Source organism: Eleginops maclovinus, chromosome 1 (assembly GCF_036324505.1).
Source record: "Eleginops maclovinus isolate JMC-PN-2008 ecotype Puerto Natales chromosome 1, JC_Emac_rtc_rv5, whole genome shotgun sequence".
In the NCBI taxonomy this organism is placed as follows: domain Eukaryota; kingdom Metazoa; phylum Chordata; class Actinopteri; order Perciformes; family Eleginopidae; genus Eleginops; species Eleginops maclovinus.
The window spans coordinates 22,802,264-22,829,792 of record NC_086349.1 but is presented as its reverse complement, the minus strand read 5'-3'; the positions used below and the strand labels follow the sequence as shown (position 1 = coordinate 22,829,792).

General features: G+C 40.2%; 1 protein-coding gene across 1 annotated transcript; it reads right to left on the bottom strand.

The window, feature by feature from the left end:
- On the bottom strand, positions 1 to 27,529 carry rgs19 (regulator of G protein signaling 19). The gene is given in 6 exon segments (XM_063885338.1): positions 1 to 2,783; positions 7,121 to 7,252; positions 7,254 to 7,356; positions 8,101 to 8,181; positions 9,087 to 9,259; positions 27,248 to 27,529. Coding segments are annotated over 6 exon segments (735 nt in total). The 5' UTR covers positions 27,305 to 27,529; the 3' UTR covers positions 1 to 2,594.

The following is a 27,529-nucleotide window of genomic DNA, read 5'->3' as shown; positions in this document are numbered from 1 at the left end:
TGGATGTTCAAGGGTTTCCGTTTATATATGTACAATTAAAATCACAGTTTTAACAAAATATAAAATAAATAACATTAACAATACTAAGATAAATGCATTCTGAGTCACCGGTCTGGTTAAGATCTAGGCATCTCTTTTTTTAAATCTGTTGTTTCTGCCTGCACAGAAAACTACAAACATTTTCCTCAAACTACATTTCCCATGAAGCACTGGGTGTAAGCATCCCATCTTACATAACATGTTTTTTTTCTCAATTTTTTTTTTTATTAGTTGTTTCTCAATAATATATCTATATATATTTATACTTTTTTGCACCTGGGAATTCCTCCCACCCCCCTTCCTGAATTGACCAACCACAGTTCAGCCCTACAGCCTCCTGCAGCCAATCAGGAGCAGGCGTCCGAGTGGGACAGACAGTGGTGAGGTCAAGGTGAGAGGTCACAGAGGCAGAGGTCAGCAGCAGCAGTGCCCAGGTAGGCCACCCTGGTGTGTGTGTGTGTGTGTGTGTGTGTGTGTGTGTGTGTGTGTGTGTGTGTGTGTGTGTTTTGTATTACTATACTTAAAGGATAACTTTACTAAACATTTTAGGACCTTTAGAGAGGACATTTGATCTTTTATCATCCTTTCTGACCAATAAAACAGCACATTAGCGATCCAAACACCAACATATTTTCCAAATTTGTTTCATCAAGCCGAATGGCAGAGAACATCTATTTAAAAGTCATTAAAAATACCAAAAAGCATCCAATTTTCACATTTAAGAATCGTTTGTTGAGAAGATCAATTAATAGTGTACATTGAATTGATTCTGCCTTATTTACTCCTCTCTATTATTTAAAGCCTAACCATTAAAAAAAAACTCATAGCCTTGCACTCAATATGATTACATGATTGTATTTCAACAGTAACAGACTTTGTAGGGTGCAGTTCTTCTTTATAGCTGAATGGGTCGGAGTGGATTGTGAAATATTACATGATAACGGTTACTTTGGTAGACTTGTTCATATCATGCTGAGGGTTTGAATTTAGCAAGACGAGGTAAAGATCCTCTGAAATATAGTAACACTAACCGTGTAAATGTGTGTGTTTTTTTCCAAACTCCAGTGTTTATTGCACCTGTGTGTGTGTGTGTGTGTTTGTGTCTGTGATGTTGGGTCGGGTGGGGGATCAGTACACTCTAAGAGGATTTTTTTCCCCTCTTTTTGCAAAAAAATCCAGGAAGGGGTGAGAGTGGGAAAATTCAAGAAACAAAAAGAAAAGTCAACAAAATTGAAATGTTCCGTATAGTTTTCTCTTAAAAAATAGACGTCTTGTCTGTTTGTAAATCAGTAGTCGGAGGGAATTGACATCCATCCATTTGTCCTTTTTGTTTATCACAGGAGTGAAATGATTGAGCCAGCAGACGAGTGGATAAATAAACAGCAAACAAGAAACGCACTTTTTTCGTTGTGGTTTGTCGCAGGGGTTGGAGGGAGCGCCCTGTGTTTTCCAGTTGAAAGGAGAGAAAGAGAAGGAATGAGATCCATCTTTCTCTGTCGACTTTCTCGAAACCACAGGTGGAAAAACAAGGTGATGAGGCGGGCGGATGTCAGGGATATTCACCTTTAACCGGCTCTTAAAGGTGATTGGACGACATGAAGGGCGGGGCTAATATGTAAAAATCCACTTCGATGGCACAGGTGTGTATTTCTCCCATTGAAATGCATTAAAGTCTCCCAAGTAATCATGTGAATCGCCACAAATCCCAAATAAATACTTCTTTTCTCTGTTTAGAAGGTCAAAAAGAGGAAAAAGGTGAGGTAATGAGGAGGGAGGAGATGTCCTTAGATAGAAAAATAGGTTGAGAGGTTAAAAAAAACGATGTAAGTGGAAGTGACGACAACACAACGGTTATGTTTTAACCATTTTTCCAGTTCATTAAGTGATTAAGGGACCCTTAATTAATAACAGTTTACGTTGAGTGTTATTTAACATTAGCAGATATATCTAATTTTGTAAGGGTTTTACATCAATGTTTTATAAGCGAAAGAATTATGGTATTTATCTACATTTTATTTAGAAATATAATATATGCATTATCAGATTTGTTTTATTTCAATATCAGTATTGACCTAAGATATTTGATTCATTAAAATGCTGTTAATCAAGTCTGGACACTATTTCAGATTTGGTTTCATGCAAACATTTTTTACATTTTAAAGTATTTATCAATTGAATTTAGGATTGCATTATCTCTATTGTGGTTTTTCTTTTATATTATTGCAATACGACTGGAAAATGGGAAGGGACGGAGAAAGGAACGGAGTAAAGAAAGAGTGTAAAAAAAAATATTCTATGAGAACAAACTGGAGAAGGAAGGAGAGAAGGGGTTATTGGCAACGGGACTAAACGTTATTGAGGAATAAACAAGAAGTGAAAAAAAGTCTTGGCAGTAATCGGAGAGATCTGGGATTCCTGGAAATGGACCGTGGAGTCGTCTGATCTTTTTTGGAAAAAGTTTCGTACTGGGAGGAGTGTGCGAGAGAAGCGATGAAATGATCTGGCATCCATGCTGTAAGCTCTGGATCGGGAGAGACGAAAATGAGGAGGCGGGACTAGGACTCGGAGGAGGTACGTGACCCGCCTTGAACGAGCGACCTGTAGATGCTGGAGGAGAGGAATCGTGGGTAGGAGTCCCTGTGCATCAGCGTGTAGATCTGTAGCTGGGCGTCTTCGAACACGTGAGGCGTCGGGTTCTGCCTCTTTCTGTTGATCATCTCTCGAACCCGGGCATCCAGGCTCACCTGCAGGGAGAGGCAGAGGAGTTCAGTGAGGAGAGGAGATGAATAAAATGCATGGCTTTGATGATTTAGCATATTATTTAAGTCTTCAACCATTTCTAAAAACATATCGCTCTGTGTGAATTAGTGGTGAGAGAGAGACCTGTTTGAAATATGAGGCTGGTCTCATAACACTTAGATCTTACTATCGGTCTTATTAGTTTATCAAAGATATATCAGTATACATTTAGGCCGATAGTAAGATGCCTGTACTGAATGAAAAGAACTGATCCAAATCTCTAGAGGATAGGAAAGGAGCTTCAATGCTTCCTCTATGAACACCTTTCAGCATAAGACATATGGGACAATATTTTAAGTGACACACCATTCAGCCGGTCATAGAAACAACCCAGTGAACATCAACATCACGCTGTTACCCACGCTTATTAAGCATTTGAAAGTAACTCTGAAAGTTAGACTACTTACTGTCGTAAAAATCACCAAATAAAGTCAACATTTCAGTGTTTACTGAGGTGGGCGGCGCTTTGAAAGCCATCAATATAGATTTCAACACATTTGAATGGGGGTATGCACAATAGAAGATGTAGATGACGTGTAGGCCTAAGAATGAATGCCTATATTGCATTAAGTATTATTTATTTATATCCTTTAATAGAATCATACTACTAATTGAGATTCATCTGGATTAATACAAGTGGGCAGGAGTGCAAGCAACCACTTGGGTTGACTTTCCTTGTTATTTCATTTGAATTCAAACCTTGGGAATGAAGTAATATTGTTGTCCTTATTTATAAAGCCCACATCGATCAACCTCATTAACACTCACCAGGTGAATGATCTACATGAGGCTAGGGAAAGGTGGTTAACTTCTATTTTCTGCCTTTTTCTTTTCTAATTTCTGGATTTTTTTCTAAATGTTGACTTAAAAATATCTGAATATTTTTTCAAAATCATCACTTTGTCCTAAAATTGATATTTAAAAAACAATGTTGGCCTTTTTTTTTGCTCTAAATTTGGACTTTTAAAAATGTACAATTATTTTCTCATCATCCTCACTCCTTCTTCATGTGGCCCTAATCATAATCTTCAAAAATTCCAACTTTTTGAGTCCCAATTATTTTTCCGTTCTATTTTCTTTTCAAACATCAGATTTTTTTCCAAATTCCGACTTTTTGGAATTTCCGACTTTCTTTAAAATGATCACATTTTTCCTAAAATATCGGACTTTTAAATATACGACTATAATCCTGGTTTGTGTGTGTGTGTATTGGAATATTATTTCCACTATTGTGCTTGATCTTTTTGTTATTAATTTAACTCCACAGAGGTTTGAATACACACAGTAAACAGCACTGAAAACACAAGTTGAGAGTCGCTCCACAGCCTTGACACACAGCAGATATTTATAGAATGACAAGCTATCTCTTCTGTTTTCCCACTGTTCTTATTTAGGAAACACCCGCACACACACACACACACACACACACACACACACACACAGACACACACACACACACAGGCATTTTACCAAGGTCAGGCATGCAGACGGACAGCCTGGCATGCATCTTCTCTGCCAAACTCACACGTTTTTATATCTCTGTACTTTAATGTGTGTGTGTCTATAAAAAGCATCCACTGCCAGAAGGTGAGAGCAGCAATTTATATTTTCCTGTAAACACACTGCACACACACACACAGAAACATTCAGACAACTGTACATACAAACACACAAGTGTCTAAAGATGCCAACACACACACACGGAGGATGGAGCCTGACAAGCAAAGCCTCCAGCTCTTGGACTAAATAAAGCAGTCACTGTTAAACACGCGCACACTCACAGTCAGTCAGTAAGTTAAAAATAGCTGGAAAGCAGAAAACGCTTGCTACATTTCTCACCAGAAAAGCGCTAACAAATTCCCCGTGTGTGTGTGTTTGTGTGTGAGAGTAACTATAGTGTGTCTAAGTTTATCGCCAGCAATACCCACTTCAGCAGGGATCACATTTCATGAGCAGGGTTTTAGTGTGAATGCTGAGCACGTGCTGAACAGCTGACAAATCAAAACCTGTAAATGTGCAGCGGAAACAAAATTAAGAGGAGATAAAGAATCATCAGAGGCATTTAACACGGAGCGTTTCTAGAACAACAGAGGCTGCAGCTTTATAACGTTTTGGAAGTGTTGGAAAGAATAATAGTAATGTGGGGCAGCAGCTTTAGTCACTAATTATCGGTTTATCCTTTGAATTATTACATGTATTTGATTGGGCTTGTGATCTACACAGCCGTGGTGGTACTTATTTTGCAGATTACCACAGAAGAAGCCTGAAAACCAGGTCCCGACAACAACAAAAATACAATTCTTGAACAAATTAATGCCTTCACAACAAAAAATAGGCACGTCTTTTTTTCTTTGACTCCTAGGAAATGTGTCCTTTATTTAAAAATAAACAAAATACCAAAATAAAGACTCATAAAACATCTGTTAAGGTGCAGGTAACCTATAGTGAGATGGCTTTTAAAAGAAAATCTTCAGTCTAGTTTATTTAGAAAAATGACCAAAATCACCCTCAATCAAAATGAAACACCAAATGAGTCTCAAAAGACCCTTAAGAGGAGCGTATTTGGAATCTGTGTGCATTGAGCAGAGGAAGGATCGCATTGCCCTGGAGTGCAATTCCCCGCCTCTCTTAAGCCCTAAGGAAAGGGCGTCGCCACACCCTGATTGGCTGAGAGGTGGACGCATCAAGCTGTTCTCAATTCTTAATTAGGAGCCACAGGTGTTCTGAGTGAACTCCAATCAACTCGGGAGAATTGTTCAAAAGACAATCTGCTAAAGTCGATAGCCTCTGTGTTGTATTCCTACCTCGGTTTGACAATACAAATTTTAAAAACCCAAATTCATTGTTTGTTTTGGCATTTATAGTCAATAGACATTATTAACAGAAAATGAAACCTTTTTTTTGGGTTGTATCTCTGGAGGAAGGGAGCTCAAACGATCTAAATCGAAATGTGTATTATATAGTTGAGACTATTGGTACATTTCTTGATGGATAATCAAGAACTGTTATATATCAAGGTTGTATGAGGGTACATTTTAGCACCTTTTAACATCTTTAATGGCAGCATGCTATAAACTTAAATTGCACACATAATTCAGTGGATAATAAAATAAGAATCATCCATGTTATTTTTGTGACATTAAGATGGAATAACCCCCTTAAACTGAAAAACATTTACAAATGTGTCAAATTTGACCCGAGGGCAACAGGAAAGTAATGCCCAGTGACATATAACGAGGGAAAGCAACATATTTACACATTTGAGAAGCTGGAGCCATGCGATATCCAGCCGGTTTGCTTGAAGAAAGACCTAAACGGGTAACCCTTCTCCCTGTCTTGATGATAGCGTAAGAGAAAAATGAAAAGGGTTCATGATCTGGGGAGCAGGAACATGTTCGGATGCTGATGCCTCAGGTTGAAATCATCAGCTCTGGGCACCATTAATATCAAAAGAGTGTCTTTATGGGAAGAGCTGTTGAGTTATTGTGAATCAAAATGTTGGACAGGCGGACAGGCGGGCACAGATGAGGCAACAGAACACAGACAGTGAAAAACAAAATGCATCTGCGGGATCTTACATAAGAAAATGTTTATAAAACACTGTCGGTCACTGAATGAAAACCAGCTCATTTCAAAGAGACACCAGAAAGAGATCTTGAGCAACGTTCGCCTCGCAGTAAAACATCCTGAAGTGATTAACGAGCTAAGATCTTTTGGAATTCAAACAATGACACAAACTTTGAATCTGCATCCCCCGGGAACAGTCTGTCCGGGGAGTGACGTCATTAAAACTAAAAAGTAAAACAAACAAAAAACAGGAGAAAAAGTTCCTGCTGTAACAATCTCGGAAAATCTTGGACTAAAAACGACGTATTCAAATGTTTTTAGTGCTTTAAAGCAAAGTGATTTCGACATAGAAGAAACCACAAACAAAAACTAATTGTAAGTGTTTTAAAACGTTCAGATTTAGGGTTAGAGAAAAAGAGGGGTCACCTCAGATTTAATTCACTATCCAAAACGGGTCAAATCTTACTTTATCATGGAGCTGGGTTCAGCACAAAGATTCTCTTTTGCAACGCATTTGCAACAGACCCATCTTTGATTAGCATCTAATCTTCCTGTTCACCCTGAATCACAAATGATCATGCGTGGGAGAGATCACTGTTGGTTCCCACCCCCCCCCGGAGAAGATGACTTGCTATTTAATCATTATTTGAGGAAAGCGGCCTCGCCTCCCGCTCAGATACCTCGAGTTTCTGTGAGACACACTGGGCTCTCCTACCTCTTTCGGTGACAGTATGGAAATGTAGTCCTCGTAGATGGATCGGGCTTTCTCCTCGATGTCGTTCTTGTCGATCTCCTGCTTGAGGTCTTCGCAGGCCAGCCAGAACAGCATGTTGTCCTCGCTGTACTCCTGTCCGCAGGAACTCCCGGAAAACATTTCGACCCGCTGGGTTCCTCATCAGCTTGTCGAAGGACTGAGACCACAGCCGGATCTCTTCCATTGAGGGTTTGGTGCTGACCAAGGAAGAGTGGAAAGTTGCTTCATTTCCTCAGTGGTTTTTGTATTAATGTATTTGTTGTCAAATGACTGTCATGGTCCAAATCTTATGACCAAGCTTACTGATTACAAAAGAGTCATAGGATTACAAAATGCCTCTGCATTACAGTTTAACTTATGATTCGAATTCAACTCATAAACAAAAAACAGTTTCTGTCTTGGGTTGTATTTCTAGTCACTGCTTGTTACTATCAGCACCACATCTGCGTTAAGATTGTGAAATATCCCATAAATCCTGCATTCAGAAGTCAAATTAGAAAGTTCTCACTCTGAGCAAAGACCATGAACAAAGTTGGACTATCTTTTTTAAATATAGTGTTAAAGAAGTGCAATGACTTTTATTTTGATGGTCCCCAGAGGATGAATCCCAATGACTCCTCATCTAACATCAAAAACAGGTCCTATATCCTAGCATGCCCATGTTTAATGTAAGCATCGGAACAATTATATAAACTATATTTAGTATATATTAATCACAACAGTATGATGACTTTACAAACTGTAGTTTTGTTTCAGATTTAGAGAGAGCAGAGGTTCCAGAAAATGATCAAAAATGTTCCAATTCGCAAAAAAGTCAGTGTGTGTGTGTGTGTGTGTGTGTGTGTGTGTGTGTGTGTGTGTGTGTGTGTGTGTGTGTGTGTGTGTGTGTGTGTGTGTGTGTGTGTGTGTGTGTGTGTGTGTGTGAGGCACTGCACACTCACCAAGATTCACAGTTTTGTATGGTTTCCATCTTGGTGTCCTGTGATAATCTCCTCCTCCTCCTCCGTCTCTCCTCTTCATTCCTGACAGGGAGAGACTGACATGATTAAACTGCTGTCAGGCAGGAAACACACACACACACACACACACACACACACACACACACACACACACACACACACACACACACACACACCACTAAGGGACACAGTGGTTCTTGCAGAACTCTACACAAGGTCAATTATGACTCTTATCCAGTTTTATTCATTGGAGGTTAAAAAAGTGTTTTAAAATGATGTCATAACAATGCACATTTTATTGGCGAGAAAAATGCTGGCATAAGAGCTAGGCAAGTGATTGAATATGCGCCATCTTTAGTCCATCATCCAGCTCTGATCATAATGCTCTCTGTGTAGATTCTCTTAGTTTCACGGTGAGTAGACACTATACAAAAACATAGTTAAGAATATTATATCATTTCTGTCAATAGACGCTCTTAATCACACACACACAAACTCAGTTTGTCTTTCTTTGATGTGATTATAACACTATAACCTGTGCAGCCTCCAAACAACAAAGGCTCCTCTGCACCTCCGTAGAAAGTTAGTATGCATGCTTGTTTCTGTGGCTGAAAACTGTAAACCACAGCAACTGTGATTGGTTAACTCAGGCTGCCAGTGTTTCCTCCTGCATGTCTCTGACATCTGTGCAGACAGTTGCACACTTTGCAGAAGAGAAAGCGGGCAAACAATGCTACACTAAGAAAAGCTTTGCTGTGCCATAGATCCATTTGACACCTATTCTCAGTCACACACACTGCTGGAGCTTTACTGACAAAAACTGCAATTTGTCAAGTCACTGACATAGTAAAGTATATTACAACTATGACAAGGCAGCATTGTGTGTTTTACGGATGTGGTGACATGACCACAGCACATCAAGACAGCTGTTTGACCTGTGTGTGTGTGTGTGTGTTTTTGTCTCCTACCATGAGCAGCTGCAGCAGCAGCACCAGCAGAAGCAGCAGGCGTTTGGCTTTTGGGAATTCTGGGTAGTGGTCATGGCCCGCCCCCCTCCCGTCCCGCTCAGTGCTGAGGTCTCGCTGCGACCCCCCCCCATGGCCAGCTCGCCCCCTCGCTCGGCCGGGATCGGACCAGTGTACTGCAGAGAGACAGAGAGAGACAGATACTGTTATGTCTGAACTCCTACTTACAGCGGTGGAGAAGTATTTGAATCGCATTAGATATCACAATAAAAAAAACATAACCGAATCAGAATCAGGTTCATAGCCGAGGAATTTGTTATTGGTGCATGCATAACAAACATAGAGAAAAGTTGCTAACCAACTCCAAACCCCTCTTACATAACCTGCAAAGTATAACGTACTATTAGCAAATAACTTGAAACTTGCAGAAAATGAAATATTATATATATTTAATCAATTGTTGATACAGGTGCAAGTTCAGCCAGTCCAGCTTTACCTTCTTTATATGCTGTAGTTTAATGGTTCCCTAACAGGGATACATCAGAAGGGTCTTGAGAGCACACATGGGTTATGAAAGAAGAATACATACAAGATGGGAAGAAAATAACTTTAGGCCTGTTTTGGATGTTCCAACATGAAGAAATGTGTCTGAATAAGGAGAGCTTGAACATCACTGCTGGAGTTAGACAACAAACAAGATGCCTGTGTGCTGTGTGTGTGTGTGTGTGTGTGTGTGTGTGTGTGTGTGTGTGTGTGTGTGTGTGTGTGTGTGTGTGTCAAAGTTAGCTGCAAATTATTGATGATTATGAGTTCAAACTAAAGGGTCTGAAGTGAACAATAACAGAATACACTTTTGTTTGTTTTTAAATCTTGATTGGTAACATTATTAGTCTTTAAGACCAGACAGACTTTACCACACTACTGCCTCCCTGAATCAGACATGCTAATAACACTTACAATTTAATTGTAGTTGACATGAAAGAGAGCAAGAAAGCTGAGAATGGCAGAGAAAGAGAGATTTGTCTGTTAGCACATTTCAGGGTCTAAAAGGCAGTTATGAGCACTTCTCCGGAGTGTAACCTGCTTTGAGACTTCAAAAAATAACACAAAGCTGCTGATTTTAAATCCAGATGAACAGAAAAGAACTGTTCACAAAAATAATAACCCATATTCTGGTCAACGCTCTTAGAAAAAAGATGTCCAGAGGGTTAACTGATGTGAGACAGCGGGAACATGGGGCATAAATGGATAGGGAGAAGACAAAGAGGGGGAGATACAGGAGAATTAAAAAAAAAAGGGAGAGAGATGGTTAAAGATGTCAAGAGAGATTATATAAAGTAAAAGAGGAAGAGAGGAACAACAGAGGGAATGGAAGAAGAGAGATAGAGAGACACTTTGTAGAATAGAGGAAGTGAAAGAGAGCGGGTATGGAGACAGACCGTGCAATGTGATGCATCATGTGATTGCGCTGTGATCACACACACACACACACACACCCTTACACACACACACACACACACACTACACACACACACACACACACACACACACACACACACACACACACACACCAGCAGAAACACAGCTTTCTCGACTTTGGGTTCTGTACCCATGTCCTATTTAAAACACACTCTTGTCTTTGTGAAAATAGACCAAAGAATAAAACAGGACCACAGCTCGGATGCTATTTATAATCGTGGGCCAGCAAGGGGTTAAGAAACACGCCTATAGGGGTAAATACACACATACTGTACTGTCGGCCTCGGTCACACATGTTCCGGCACATACTGTAGGCCCCCATCATGTGGTCACACACATGTGCACAATAGGAGCGCAAGAATACACACATACTGTAGGAAAGAACACACAGAGACACATGTATATGTAAACACAAAGGTGCAGTTGGATGTACAGAGAAAAGGAAGCACACACATACACACATAAATACACACTGACAATGTGTGTGTGTGAGCAGATAATACAAAGTCGATTAATAGATTGAGAGCATTTGTTATTTTTCCATTTATGAAAAACGGTGAAACTACAGCTCAGCTTACATTAGCCTCCAGCTGCTGTGTACGTGTGTGTGTGTGTGTGTGTGTGTGTGTGTGTGTGTGTGTGAGATTCCAACACTCCAGACAGTGGGTGAATACGGAAGGATAGTTGGTGTAGATCTGTGAATGATATCGGTAACCTACAACAACTTTCTTTTCTACACACAGCATTGATTCCACATGAAGACAGTACCCAATATACCAGTCCATATATTATTGTAAAGAGGGAGCAGAGGTTCAAGAAAATGATCAAAAATGTTTAAATTCATGCACAAAACCAAACAAAAATGTGCGTCAAATAAACAGTATGTATATTTTTGTAATACTTCTGAAATACAAACTGTTGAACTGCACTTCACCTTGTTTATTAAAGTGTGGTTACGTTTAATACATAAGCAGCTCTACAGTTTGGTTGTGATACTACATACATGAACAATAAGGCTTTTGCTTGCGCTTGAGTGACAAAGACGAAGCATCAGATGTAAACATTACATCAGTATGGAACGATGCAAATAATCTACACTACAAAAACATTTTTTTATTCCTCTTTCATTCCAAAAATTGTTTTCCAGTTTGAGATCCACCTAAATGATCTGAGTGTGGCGGCACACGTACAGACTTTCTTATTTTGTATGTCCTTTCCACAGCTCTCGAGATTTTTTTCTTTAGATTTTTTGTCCTTTGGTACACTTGACCTCACTTTTTGACCTGCAGCCACTGGGACAACAAGGCATTGAGATAGGATAAGATAAGATAAACCTGTATGGGTCCCTGTAGGGAAACGCAGGTGTCATAGCAGCAACAGCCCCTGGAGACAGGCTGATACACCAACTCTTATGACACCCATTGAGAAAATGCACAGAGTTACAGACGCAAGTGGAGCAGAAACAAAGAAAAAGGGGCGGGGCTTCAAGCATTTATAATGATCCACTTGGCTTAAAGACAACAAACTGGAACATTTAAGTAAACTGCACTTTTCTCTCTTAATGTGTTTAACCAAGTTGGCAACCGCTATTCCTCAGGCATATGTACACTGTGTGTGAGCGTACACACAACTTGAATAGCAACGGCTCACACACTGCACTTATGTCACAATCTACCTGCAGTGCAGAGCAAAGACAGGAAGCCTCCCTTCCTCTTCCATCAGCAGCCACATCATTTCATAACACAGATATTAGGTTTCTGCTTTTGTGTGTGTATGAAAAGGCAAGTCTGTGCGAAACGTGGGTGTGTGTGAATTGATGTTTCCTAGAAGTGATGACTGAACATGGGAAGGTTCATTACCAGTTCAGATTAAAATTCGAGGGAAAAAAGAAAGAAATGAAAAAGAAAGAAAGAAATGAAGAAAGGAAGAAGCTGTGAGCAGTTCAGTTTGAGCAGATGTCTCACTTCCTTTTGTCCCACGTGAGTTTTAGTGTGTGTCTGTGTGTGTTTAACAGGATTCTGAGTGTTAATCTGATTAAGCTAGATGACATTAAAAAGCCACAGAACCACACACACAACACACACACACACACACACACACACACACACACACGACCTCACTTCCTTTTCCATCTTGGTAAATATTTTCTTAACCTTTATTTATCCTGGTGACGTTGACAGAGAGTGCATACATGTTGTTGAACCTGCAATGCCCCAACACACACCGACTAACCAATAAAAAACTCAAAGGGACTAGCTGGATCATAAATGCCTTGCTTGTGGTCGCAGGCTAAAAAGCAGACCTTTTTTAATTGTCCCTCCATCACATTGAGAAATGTGTTGATGTAGTACGTTCTTTCAATAGCTACCCCTAATTGGGACGCCTTTAACTTGTGGTTAAATGAACATGATGAGGTTTACTCGATTAGCATTGCTTCCGCTTAAATGGAGGAGAATAAACACCATAAAAATAAGGTTGTTTGTACATCATATTGTTTGTGTAAGAGCTTCACAATCAAGGTTTGTAAATGGTCAACAATGCGTATTCATGTGTTAACTCTAATAGCTTGAACTTATTTGACATTTAGGAACTACTGCAGAACGTTAGCTTTAGCTCAGTGAGCGCTTCCTCTGAAATGTTGCTGTTAGCATGATGAAGCCCAAAGGAGAATTATCAATCTCTTTGCAAATGGGTAAAGCTTCAGTGTATCATAATCGAGTGTGCACAAACCGCCTCTGTTTCACTAGCTTTCGTGATGAGTATTCTTAAAGTTGCGATTCAAATTTGTCTCGACAGGATGGTAAAATGTAATTTTGTCACAATTTCTTCAAAAGATAGAAAGATCATTTTTTTGTCCACTGAAGCGTGAAAGCTGCACTGGAGCTGTTCTAAAAAGAAATGTTATTCAATGCATATTTGCTAACATTAGTTTAATAACAGATACATTCAAATATCAAACAATATTTGTCACCTGCACTGTGCGGCTGTCGCTCTGCCTGCTCTGGCAGCACAGATGGACTCACATACCGTGCCAATAAACAAAGACGAAATTTAAATTCAGAGAGAGAGGCACTGCCAGGGATTGTGTGTACTGTACGCACGTCGATAAACACAGACACAGACACACACACACACACACACACAGACACACACACACACACAGCTGCACCTGCCAGCAGGGTTTAAGTAATTAAGCGCTCATTTTAAGTATTAATCTGGGAGATTACTGCACCATAATCTCACCACCTGATCGCCAACAGCCAGTGTGTGTGTGTGTGTGTGTGTGTGTGAGTGTGAGTGAAAGGGAGGTGTGGTTCAAAATGATAGATCAAGTGAGAGTGAGATGAAATATAAGGGAGAAATTAATTTTTACTTTATTAATACAATGCAATATCTACAGTTTTTGCAGTAGGAAGACTGGGTTTCTTAAAGATAAAATCAAGGGATAGAAAACAAAAAGGAAGACGAGAATATTAAGGAAGGTAATTAGAGTGTTGCATGGTTTGGGATTTGATAAAAACGCACTAAGGAAGGCCATCTTCTGTCAGTTTGCAAGCGAAGCAACAACTGCTGCCTGTCTGTGAGCAACACGTGGGTTTGAGGTTTAATATTTTACACTAAAGAACATTAAAATGTAAGAGTTAGTGAACTGTGGCACATTTTTTTGCTGAATACTAGAAACAGAGCGTAGAGTTCACTCTGAACGGTGTCACCGAGAACAAAAGACGCAATGGTGAAATGATGGAAGAAGGGAATCCCTGACACATGGTTTTTCTACAAAATCAACGAAGAGGATCAAGTTTTAAAATCAGTTTCAAATGCTGTCTCCCTGTTGTGTTTTTATCTGAAAGCAGGCGGTCTGTTCAGATTCATTGCTGTGTCAGATGGAGACAATTGTTGACAGATATTCCATTCTGCTTTAGTGGACCATTAAAAAGACATTTTGCCAAAAAGCTAAACCTTGATGGAAACAAATCAGTAAAGCTTAAAGTTGATTGGGGCGTCTTCCCATAATAGTGACAACTTCAGGACAGACTACAACTATTACAACTGCATGGGGACATTAATGACACTAATGTTAATTATGTGAATAAACATACACAAAAAAACCCTTTCTAAATACTCAACTTTGGATGAAGATCTTTTTCTTTAGACCACACTGGTTAATACGTTTTATTTTCCAGCCTAGTTCCAACTATTTTGACTTTTGCAACACTTCTGCAAACCAACCACCATCTAGCATACCCTCTTCCACTTCCAGGAATCTGTAAATGATTTTATGAAGTTGGAATGGTTCCAGTGAAGTGCCTACCCCTAAAAACACTCTCAGGTGAGGAAACACCTGTGTGTCTCGACTCAATAGAACTTCAGATGTGCCGTTTGTCTTTGAAGATAAGTGATTATTTGAACACAAAAAGCAGCAAACGTTTAGATCAGAGATGTTGAAGCATCCACATTTCTTTCGCACTACTACGCAAATACCATGCATTATGTTGCATATTAATGGTAGCAATGTTTCTTAACTCCGAGTGTAAATAAACCACATTCTGCTATATTGTGCATGCGCTCCTAAATAATAGATTATAAAGTACAATTACAAAGTACAACTTTTGACTCGTTATCACTTAGTCGATCTTGTATACTGGTACTTACTGTACACAATTGCAGGGATTTTTTCTCCTCACCAACTGAAACAGTTTGCTTGGCTATGCTGTGATAAAACCATGCAAACGATATCATCTACCGGAGGCACTTCCATGACTCGTCAATATTACGTGAAGAATAAAAAAAATCTAGTTCTGTTCTCACCAGTGTTGCTTTCGTTATTCTAATTCTTACAAACAGTAGAGGTGAACTTTAGTGAGTCACAGCCCAGATCCGGTAAAAGAGGACAGAAATGTTTTATGGAGACGAGCTTCTGCCCTGACATGTTAAACACCGCTAAAGCTTTGCTAATGCACTGTAGAACACACACACACACACACACACACACACACACACACACACACACACACACACACACACACACACACACACACACACACACACACACACACACACACACACACACACACACACACACACACACACACACACACACACACACACACACCTTGTGCAGTGTGATCCTCTCCACTCGCTCTTTATCTGTCTCTCTTCATTTACTCTTTCTTTGAAAATATACACACACTCTTGCTTTCACACTAAAGCTCTCTCTCTTAATTTACAACACACACAAACACACACACACACACACACACACACACACACACACACACACACACACACACACACACACACACACACACACAGTAAGTAAGTGGGTCTATAAATCCGGCCTAACGTGCTCGGTGGTGACAGATTCAAGGTTTTCTCCAGAGGAGTGCAGTGACAAATCACATCAGTTCAAAATTCATCCCCTCTCCTCACCTTATATGGATAAGCCTTGCTAAAGACACACACACACAAACACACACACACACACACACACACACTAGATGCTATGAACTAACAAGCAAGCTACAAGTGCAGTTACAGTACAGTACACAAACATACTGTAGCACACACACACACACACACACAGATGTTAACATCCCATTAAAACACTAAACTAAAACAGCAATTTCTGTCCAAAACAAGAAAGCACAAACACAAAGACACTTAATGTGACAAAATGATATATACAACTGTCTGATTATCCAGATTTTGTTTAAAAAAGAACATCTTAGCTCAGCCGTAGGACAAATCACAGAGACCAATCAAAAGAAAATTCCATCTCTGCAGCTAGAAACCGCTAAACACGTGGAAGAACAAAACATGTGGTCGGGAGATTAGCTTTTAAAGCATCTCTTTTTGTCAGCTAAAATAAGTGTCCATCAACAGCCAGACTTTCTGGAGACACTGGAGCTCTCCCAGCTTCTGATAACATTTCTCGATTGAAATTAGTAAATGCTAAATAACAATAGTTAGCCAACACATTCATTATCCACTAGCATTACTTTGTCGTAAAAGTGACATACTGACTACAAGTTGCCTAAACTTTGCACAACAGCTGCACATTTCCCATTGGTTCTAACCATTAGTATCATTTTTATTCAGAAGTAGAGATCATGTTGAGAGACCAAGACATCCCCACTTTATGTTGTTGGTAAATTACTTGAAAGAAGATGTTGACAGAGTTTTGAATCCATCAGCCGTAAAATAATTAGTTTTATCTAAAAATTAAATAAAGATGAATTAGTTTATGAACAGAAAGTAATCTGTAAACATTTATATATTACATTATTAAAGTATTCTAATAAATCTTCCAAGGTATTAATGTTTTACCGGTGGGTTTTAGACTGCTGGTTGCACAAAAAAACGATCACATAACTTTGGCTTTAGAAGCTGCAGTCTTACAGTATAAGCATTGCCATTAAAACAATCACGTGACTTGACAGTTCTTGCACAGCTGCAATATCCGTTTCATTCTCAGATGTTAGGGTTAGCATCAAAAATACCTTGCTGACAACTCCACAATAAGTGAATTCTGAAATAATCTGATTTAAAATAATATGAATGTGTTTGAAGTAATGCTGATATTGTAACTGGATTTCAGCTTTATGTATTTTAAGTGCCCATTCTACCTCATCTTTGAACCATGTAGAATAGTAAACAGTTTATTAGTTGTTTATCAGACCAAATATATGAAAACTGTAATTCCCCGAGATGTCAACCTTTTAGGAAGTTAGAAAAACGGTCCTGTCCAAAGCTTGATGACGATGCATTTTCATCTACCAGGGCTGTCGTAAGAGTTTCCTCTGAGAGGCAACAGAGAATGTTCTCAGCAACCCACAGAGGCGTTGTTATCTCACATAAATATCAGCAACATAGTCTCTTATCAACTAGATGAGCAGCTAGCGATGGAATCAAACCACTAACCCCTAGTATTTCATCACTATCTCTGTTGAGCTACAACGAGACAACTTTGAGAAACTTACAGAGTAATCAAACCAAGCACACAGAGTCCATTCAGCAGCACGGCTCACCGGAGACAAGACGGTTCAATGATGGATCAACGACGGACGACTGAATGAAAAGAACAAACGGGTCCTTCTTTTTATTTTCTCTCTCAATAGCTCCGACGTTTCCATCAATCAACACGCATTCACTCAAGTAAAGGAGGAAGAGAGAGGAGATGCAGTCCAATGCAACAGGAAAAGATGGAGAGAGAAAGAGAGCGAGGCAGGAAACAGAGTCAGAGGTATTGTGACACACGGGGCTTCTTGGTTTCTTTCTGAAACTTGATGAATCAGACCTGGTGTCTACACACAAACGCCCACCCACACACCACACGTGCACGCGCGCGCACACACACACACACACACACACACACACAACCCAACCCTTCCCGAAATGACTGCATGGGCCTATTCATGCCATGCTGGCTTGAAGGGAAAAGCTGCAAAACCCAACATTTACACTCTTTCTTCCTCTAAACTTGGACACCCCTGGAGTCAGGTCTAGACTTGTTTCTCCCTTTCACAAGAACACCAAACTTTACAAATCTGACTATGTTTCCCTCCAGCTGCATACATGCTCCAGGCATTCATGCATGGGACAGGAATGTTTCTTTATTCTTTGATGTGAAGGACAGTGAAGAAAAGAGGCCAGCTATTTGCAGAAAACTGGGAGAAGCTTTGCTGTTGTTCTGCTTTCCTCTGATTGAATTAAGGTGTACATTACAGGGCCAAAAGTACACTCCTCTGTCCTCAATCTTGTGGTCTGGATCAGCTTTTCATGGTTTGGTTTTAGAAGTTTCAAAGTATTATTGCTTCAACGTATTTCAGACAACATTTCTCACACTTCATGGCAACAGCTGGGAAAGACCCTTTCTTGTTTCGACATTAAAAAAAACCCTCGCTTACAGGTTCAAGACTACATTTTTCCCCAGTTTTGAGTGGCTTCCTAACCGCCCTGACCTCAACCCCTTCCAACACCTTCAGCATGAACTGGAACACTGACTCAGAGCCACATCTGATCCATCACTTTTGGACTTCACTAATGTTCTTGTGGCTGAATGGGATCAAATCCCTGCTGCCCAGCTTAGGGACCAGAGGCCGTTATAGCAGCAGAACAATGGAATAAAAATGTTCAACAATTGGATATGGCTCAGGGTTTCCTGCATCATGTTAACTTTCAAAAGTTAGGACCAAACAGCCCAAATATTCACAGCATTTCAATGAAGGCCAAACAGTAAACACACAGCACCACTGTAGGTCATAATCAACATTTATGGAGTTCCCTTAATGGCATCTTGCATAAGAGAACATTACAATTAATGATTATAGTATGGAGAGAGACAACAGGAGAGTATAATAAAAAGGAGGGGGAGAATCAGTCGAGGGAAGGAAGGAATTTGGGGGAGAGGGAAGAAGAACCAGGGGGACGTGAAATGGGAAAAGCGGGTGAAGGGCAAAGATAGTGACAGAAAAAAAGAGAAAGGGTGGAGGGAATGGGAAGAACGGGGGATAGTAAGATAAGAACAATGTAAGGGAGACAGTGAGAGAGAAAGATAGAAGGATACAAGGGTGAGTGAGAGGGGAGAAAACAAGCAGATAAGAGAGATAAGCTGGCGGAAGTTATATATAGTCGACAATGGCGGTGACGTGGAAATTTCAGACAGTTTAGGGGATAGAAAACACTGAAATGACAAGTACAGGAGGACTCAACAAATACTGGATTGTTCAGGTTGAAACATACACTATTTAAAGGTTAAAGAAATGTACATTTTTATACTTCTTTTTGTACTGTAATTGAGTCACGTTGAGAGAAAACTAGGCTTGGGTTTAACTACTCCAATGACACTGGGCCTTTCTCAAACTCTCTACTTTGTGTTTTCATGGACACTTCAAATGGCATAAGTCACGGCCCAGCTAATGTTTCAAGTGCTGTTCAAGCTCAACACTTGGCCAAAATACAGTCCAAGTCTCCAGGAATGTTTGTGCTCCACACATTTTCTTCATGATGATTTGGGACCCTACATTCGGATTTCGGGTACAAAACTCCATAGGAATGACTTTAAGTCATCAATTTATGACTCATATCGTCACATCAGGTACTAATAATTTAAGCTTATGCAGATTGTATTTACCACATTGTTTCGATTCAGTAGCTTGTGGAATTTGGTGAGTCTGATTAAGTAGCTACATCCGTTTCAGCGTGTCAAATACTTATTCATCAACATGAAGTAAATATTTGACCTGACTACCAGCCTAAACCCAATAATAGAAGATTGTAGTAGGTACAAATTATTCAGGACTTCCCAACCAACAAGATATCAAGTTCGAGGTCATCTGAACAACAAACTGGACTGGTCCGACAACTCTGCTGCTCTCTACAAGAAGGGACAGAGCAGACTCTTTCTGCTGAGGAGACTGAGGTCTTTTGGGGTGCAGGGGGCACTCCTTCCTCCTTCTTTGAGTCTGTGGTGGCATCAGCCATCTTCTATGGTGTGGTCTGCTGGGGCAGCAGCATCTCGGCTGCTGACAGGAAGCGACTGAACAGACTGATAAGGAAGGCCAGCTGGGGAGTCCTCTGGACAGTGTGGATGTGGTGGGAGACAGGAGAATGGCAGCCAAGCTGTCCTCCCTGCTGGACAATGTGTCCCACCCCCTCCAGCACACCCTGTCTGCACAGTGCAGCTCCTTCAGTGACAGGCTGCTGCACCCGCGGTGTCTCACAGAGAGATACCGCAGGTCCTTCCTTCCTGCAGCGGTCAGACTGTATGGCCGCTGGTAGACCCCCCCCATACATACAACAAAAAACTGACTAGTTGTGCAATAACAATTGATGTGCAATATATAAACATAAATATGCCATTATTAATAACTGTGTAATATTTACCTGGCTGCTACATCTCCTTACAGGATGTGTATTTTGTAAATTGTGTGTTTTTCTTTATCTTAATATGTTTTTAATGCATATTTTCTTTTGTACAGCTGACTTTGGCTCTGTTGCTGCTGTAGCAAATTTAAATTGCCCCTCTGTGGGACCAATAAAGGGACTCTGATAGTATATGCCGATGATGACATAGTTTATTTCTATAATTTACTGTTCTTTTGCTAGCAGGTAGGCTTTTGTGGTACAAAAATATTATCCAGACAGTGAAACAAAGACATTCAAAAAGAGTTGAAAACAGAGAGGAAAGCAAGATGGGGAAACCGGCAGACAGAAAGAGGAAGTGGTGCAGTTGCTTTACCAGTACGTCCGTCATGTCGCGAGGGCGGGCAGTCGGTTAGTGTGCGAGTCGTCAGCGATGTTAGCAGGCCGGACACATGCATGTCATCCCCCCTTCTGCCTCGGACCTCTCCTTTAAACACACACACACACACACACACACACACACACACACACACACACACACACACACACACACACACACACACACACACACACACACACACACACACACACACACACACACACACACACACACACACACACACACACACACACACACACACACACGTACGCCCAATCATGCATTCACAGAAGTACGCCACGCCAAAGCGAAATGCAACACAATAACATACAGAGTCGTAAATACAAATGTTTGAAATCCCACAAACACATGCATTCCGAAAACACAAATTACACGCATGTAAAGGTGCACACACACACACACACACACACACACACACACACACACACACACACACACACACACACACACACACACACACACACACACACACACACACACACACACACACACACACACACACACACACACACACACACACACACACACACACACACACAGATAAATCACCCACAAAAATACAGAGAAACATATATTTATCCACAAAAATAAAAGGTGTACGCAGGCAAAAGCACACACACACACACACACACACACACACACACACACACACACACACATATACACACACACACACGAGGGGAGAGAGAAAAAGGCCATAATGAGTGTGCGTGTTCCAATCATCCACCTGTCATCCTAAGGATTTTCCTTAAATACTCTCAAAATTGACCAAAAGTTCAGTGAAAGAAAAAGGGAATCAGTGTGTTTTTCCGTGTACCTTTCTGACGCAAACATTCTGAGGATTTCCTGACCAGATGATTTAATCAAGAGTCTTCTCATGTTACATCATGGTATAGGTCAGGTACTTCTACTTTCAATCATGGATGACATTTGTTACATTTACACATTTAAACTTCATTAAGCAAATGAATAATACTAATACTGAATCAGGTGCCTTCCCAATGGCACTGTCCTCACGTGACCTCTCTCACAGTTGAATCCAATGATTTCAATACAAGGTGAAGTAAAGGTATACAGATTGAGGAACAAAGAACACTGGTAACAAATCATTACTCCGTATTGGCAAATAAAATGAGTAAAAGTATGGTATTGGTATTAGTGGAGGAAATGTTGCAACCCCGGTTTAAACACCAATGATTATTGAACCAACACAGGGCTTAACACAATTGAATAGTGGGCTTAACCACGGCTTAAAAACCAAACATGTACCAAAGCAATCCAAAACACCACAAAGTATTCAAACAAAACAGGGCTATAATATTGGACCAAAACAAGGATATATAAGCTGTGAATAACTGTCCAAACAAGGGCTCAAACACCATCGGGTTTTGGACCAGGACATGGCTTGAAATTAAATGACACTGAACCATTTCAATTTGGGACCAGGGCTTAATCCCCAGTACATCTCGTACCAACCCAGGGTTAAAGCAACAGTGAATATTGGACTATACCAAGGCTGAAACAACCTTATATGCCAAACATCATCTGATGTAACAAAAAATGACCAAAACAACTTAAAGGAGAAATAGGAGAAGAAAAGGTTTGGAGTTGTAAGATGTTTAAACTGTGGCTGGACTCTGAAAGTTTAACTGTATGTTTAATTTGTCTTTTTTTTTCCCTTCAAGAGAGTAATTTCAATTTCACATTGAAACCATGAGACAGAGATTAGTAGCAAGGTTGTTGCTCATCATGTCAATTAGATTCAATGAGGAAAGCTAATGATGCTACAAAGTAATTCTGGAGAAATAGAGTAATTCAGTTTCGCCTACAACCTAACAAGACTTCAAAAGCAGAGATCTACTTTTTTTTAATTGTCATAAAGAGAGCATGACTGAACTTAAAAGCTAAATAGAGTACACTTGTGTAATGGCAAGGGGCCCTATACCTTCTTAATTCTTTGATTTGATTTTAAAGCCAACGTCTAGCCTTATTAGAATTTTGAAGATTTCATCACCCAGAACTATACTGCCAAGTGAGGACAACTCCTAAGGCCACACTTCCCAGGAGACACTTTTTAAAGATTATTCTTGATTCTTTATCTTGGAGTTGATAACTAAGAGGAACAAAGAACAAAGGGATAGAGAGGGGTGTGATAAACCACAGAAGTTCCCAATTGGAATCAAAACTAGATCGACGAATACCTTGGCTAACCAGGCGGTGATCCATTTCTGACTTTTTCATATTGAAATGTGGTGCAGATCAGATTGGCCTTTTGAACACGTAGACAAGGAATTAGCACAAGGAATGTGTTTGCTTTATGTTCCTGTATTTATTTGGCTGACATAAGGCTTTATTGTGTAACCGCTGATGATATTGGCTGTGCTAATGTATTGCTTGGTTTATCATTTGGATATCAGAACTGATTTGTGATACTTAAAAACATCTGAGTTTGGTAATTCAATCTCGATATCTGCCAATGCAACTCTCAACCAAACACATTGATTGTTTAGCCAAGACTGTGGCACATTTTTTTGCTGAATACTAGAAACAGAGCGTAGAGTTCACTCTGAACGGTGTCACCAAGACGTTTAGCAACCACATGACGTCATAATCTACAACTGATCAATCCAAGACATTTAAGTCATCATTCGAGCATCGGTGTCAAACATTCCCTGGTTTCAGATTCTTAATTAACGTCAATATCTTAAGGTGTTGAACAATGTGCTGTCAGTTTAAACAAAATAAATCTTGCAGTTTACAATTAGCAGCTTGTTTTCGAGAGCCTCAGGGGCAGCATATCACTTGGAACTCCAGATTTGGTGACTCTCAGACCTCTAGATGTGATCCTTTCAAAGTCCCACTGGATGAACTCAAAAATGTGTGGTGGTCCAACTAAAAATAGGGTTACTGGACAAACATTTGATGTTTGGGAGATGTTTTCTTTTGATATCAGTGATGACATGGGGATTTTTATGGATTCAAAAATGTCAAACCAGCAGCAAAAACTGACCAGAAAGAACACAAGACTCTCATTCCACACACCTCTGATAACGGCAACCAGATACATGGACACAAAGACACAAATCACCAAAGTAACAATAAGATAACAAATTATTCAAAGAAAACAAGTGTGGGCATGGGGGTCAGAAGAAACAAGAGCGACAGAGGAAGAAAAAGGTATGACCAACTTAAACAAAAGGGGAAGTAAGCAACAGACAACATGAAGAAAGACACAGGAAGAGGAAGTGTGTACCAACTGGCAACAAGAAGAAGAACAAAAACGTCTTGACTCCTGATAAGAGTGCAAGTCAAAATCTGAAAGGTGGGGTTTTTTTAATCACCGGGTTTTGACCCCAAAATAAGTGTCAGGTTTCCATGTCTGATACCTGATACCATTGGTCCTTTTGTCCATGGTAAAGAAGAATACAACTGCTTATGTTAAAATATCTCTGAATAAATGGCAGATCATAGAGAAAGACTGTGCATGACTGTGATTTGTGAGGAAGTTTGTACTCTCAATGTGTTTTGAGCTGTTTAATCATGCTTTTCCTCCTCTAACTTTGTTTGTTCAGTCACGTAGGATAAAGGCTTTAACACCAGCCTCGCCCGGACCCTTACAAAAAAAATCTCACTTCCCTTTCAAAAGGATTTCTTTTTTTCTCTGAACAGTGTGTAATTCGAACCAGCTTCAAGAATGGACCTCAAAACACAAGGATTTATGAGGATAAAAGGAGATGGATGTTGACATTTGATAGCCAGCAGTTCCACATGCTCCGACACACCAAATAGAAAACAGAGAAGAAATACAAAGAGCTGTGGTTTCAAAGAAGTATGACACCTCATGCAACCTTTATTTGTAGTTTCAAAAGCACCTTCTTGAGCAATAACTTCACCCTAAGCTATCCAGTATGATTCACATGCTTTTACTACAAAGTGAAGGAGACTTCAAAAAAACAGTTGAAGAATATCCTCTCTGCTCTAAGTGTACATTAACACAACAGCCATTTCTGCTTTTCTGTGTCTCTTCCTCCTAAAAGTGCCTGGCCAGAGGCAACACCTTACATGGTCATAAACAGGAATTATATAAGAATCATATAAGTCCCGAAAGGAATATTAAATCTAAATCTTACACGGAGGTTATGCTTTATGAGATAATATATACACCAAGACCACTACTGCACTGCTGTAGGAGTAGCATGTAGGAACTTCATTGTGTCAGTTTACACAAAACATACCATCAAGAACAGCAAGGTCGCAATAAACTCCAAAACCACTGCGTGAAAAGGAAAGGAATTGTTAAGTGATTTTCCCAAGTACCAGCTGAATTGTACTGTGTCACTGTATCTGTCTGGGACATATTATGGACTGGGTTGAGTTCTATTTGTAGGCTTACATGGGCAAGGCAAGGCCATAACTCTGTCTGAGTTTAGGGTTTTGTTCCCATGTTTTAATTTATAGTAACCTACCAACCTAAGGTACCTAGAGGGACTCAAGATGTTAAGATAAAACCATTTCAGCTATATGGTCCATTTCAACAACTATACCTTCCTTATGAGGTTTCAATCAAGTATCAGTATCTCAAAAACATGTTTTTTCACTGTTAAGGAACTTAAGTGGGTGATTAAATGATAAAACACTAGGTTTCATACCCTTTATGTCTACTGAATGGAGTAGGTACGCATCAATCCAATCTGCAACAATAGCAACTTTATGATGTCTATTGAATATTGGCTAGACAACACCAATCTATATTACATGATTCTCTTGGTCAGTGTGATTAAATGTTGTATTTCTGCTATCAGTGACATTGAGTGAGGCCTCAAATCAGTTTGTAGCCAAACAACTATCCCTAGCCTTTTTTCTCTATTGAAAGCTAAGAATGGAAATCAGCATGTTCTAAAAGAACAGATCCAGGAAAGAAACGGCATCATAACACTAGTTGTTCATTTTTGAACCGTCAACCAACAAGAAAGCAAGACAACAATATGAATAAGAAGAGTGCCATCTAAAGGCCGCAAACAATTACCAAATGATCTTTGGTTTTGATGAACATTACACAAACCTGCCAACTGACTCTCCAGCCTGGCAGCATTAAGGTTTGACAGTTGTTTAAGTAGAGGGCGCTGTGCAACACAAAAAAGAGAAGATGTTGTTATATAAAGATCATAAAATGTGCTGGATTCTACCTCTACAAATGATGCAATGTTATCCAAGGAGGCCATGGATTTGTAGTGATAGCGCTTTACCTACCGAGCTTGCATACTCACTCACACAAAATATGCAAACTAATTTACAACATCTACTGAACCTGTGACACTGATAGCAAATTCCCCTATGGGTTGTTAGACATGAAAATACATTTTGCCAGAGAAGTAAGTTTTACCAGAGAGTGTATCCTCAGATATATGTACTTGTCCTGTCTTTAAGTCTTTCATCAGAGGGTGCACACTAAGACTTTGTGCAGGCGTGTATTGCAAAAATGTTTGCAAATTGTGGCCACTTCCCTACATGTGGTAGCATAAGGATTTATTATGCATGTACAGTATGGAAGCCATTTACCCGGTGGAAATGAGCCTATAAACAGAAGAACTAAGTATCAGTGGTGTCAGCAGCTGGATGTGTCAGATTGGGAGTACTGCCATGGCTAGTAAGACAACATGCCATGGGTTGCCAACACCAAATGTGCCTAAGAAAGTCAAAGTGGAAATACACAATAAGTAACTTGTTTTTGCAAAGAATGCATTTATACAAATTAAGTTTGATGCAAAATGTTATTGTCACATGCTAGTTTGTCATGGGCCTCGACGACCTGTGTTACAACTGAACCCGTTCTCCCCTATGAAACATGCCTTGAAGGTTCCATGGTTATCAACCAATCAAAGACTAACAGTCCCTTTCTTTCCCACACACACTTACTGAACATGACAACCAAAAGAAGGAAATAAAGACAGAAGGAAAACTCGCGTAAAGTAACAAACCCTTATTTAATGCTTCGAGAGTTTTTCTACCTATAAGCTTTTAGTGTGTTTTTCGGCGTCCTGTTTTATGTTCACGTTAAAGAAAAAAAAGAGCAGCTGAAGACGGTGCGCCTGACAGAAACATGGTGTCATTAACACACCGTAGAAACCCGTTTAAAAGAAACATTAAAACACGGAAAGGTGACAAGACAAGGGTTCGCGCGACTCCTTCTCCTCCTCTTTTCCACAAAGATTTTCTCTCTGCTTCCCGTTCTTGGGAATGAAGCAATGAAAGGAAAGGAGAGAGGGGAGGAATCACGGAGACCGACCTTTCCTTCAACACCGCGGAGCGAGGAACAGCCCCGCCGCTGACTGGAGACCAGGGAAAGGGGAAATTAAACTGGAAGGAACACCCCTCCCCTACCCGTGTTCAAGCTGGTTTCAGCAGCCGATCAGATACTCACAATCTTGGCATTAATAAGGTCCGGAGGGCGGTATCCGCTGCGCTTTCGGAGGCACATCCGTGTGGCTTTTCTCTTCCTCCGCACCGGGGGGTTGGTGCGTGAATTTTTTAAAATATTTTTTTTTATAAATATCCTGCCGCCGCCGCCGCTGTATCGGAAGAAGAAGAAGAAGGAGTCCGCCTCCTCCCCCCTTCTGCAGCTCTCCTCTTGCTCGGGTTTTTCCCAGAGAGAGAGTGGTAGAGAGACCGAAAGAAATAGTGTGAGCTCGCGCGCGTGTGTGTG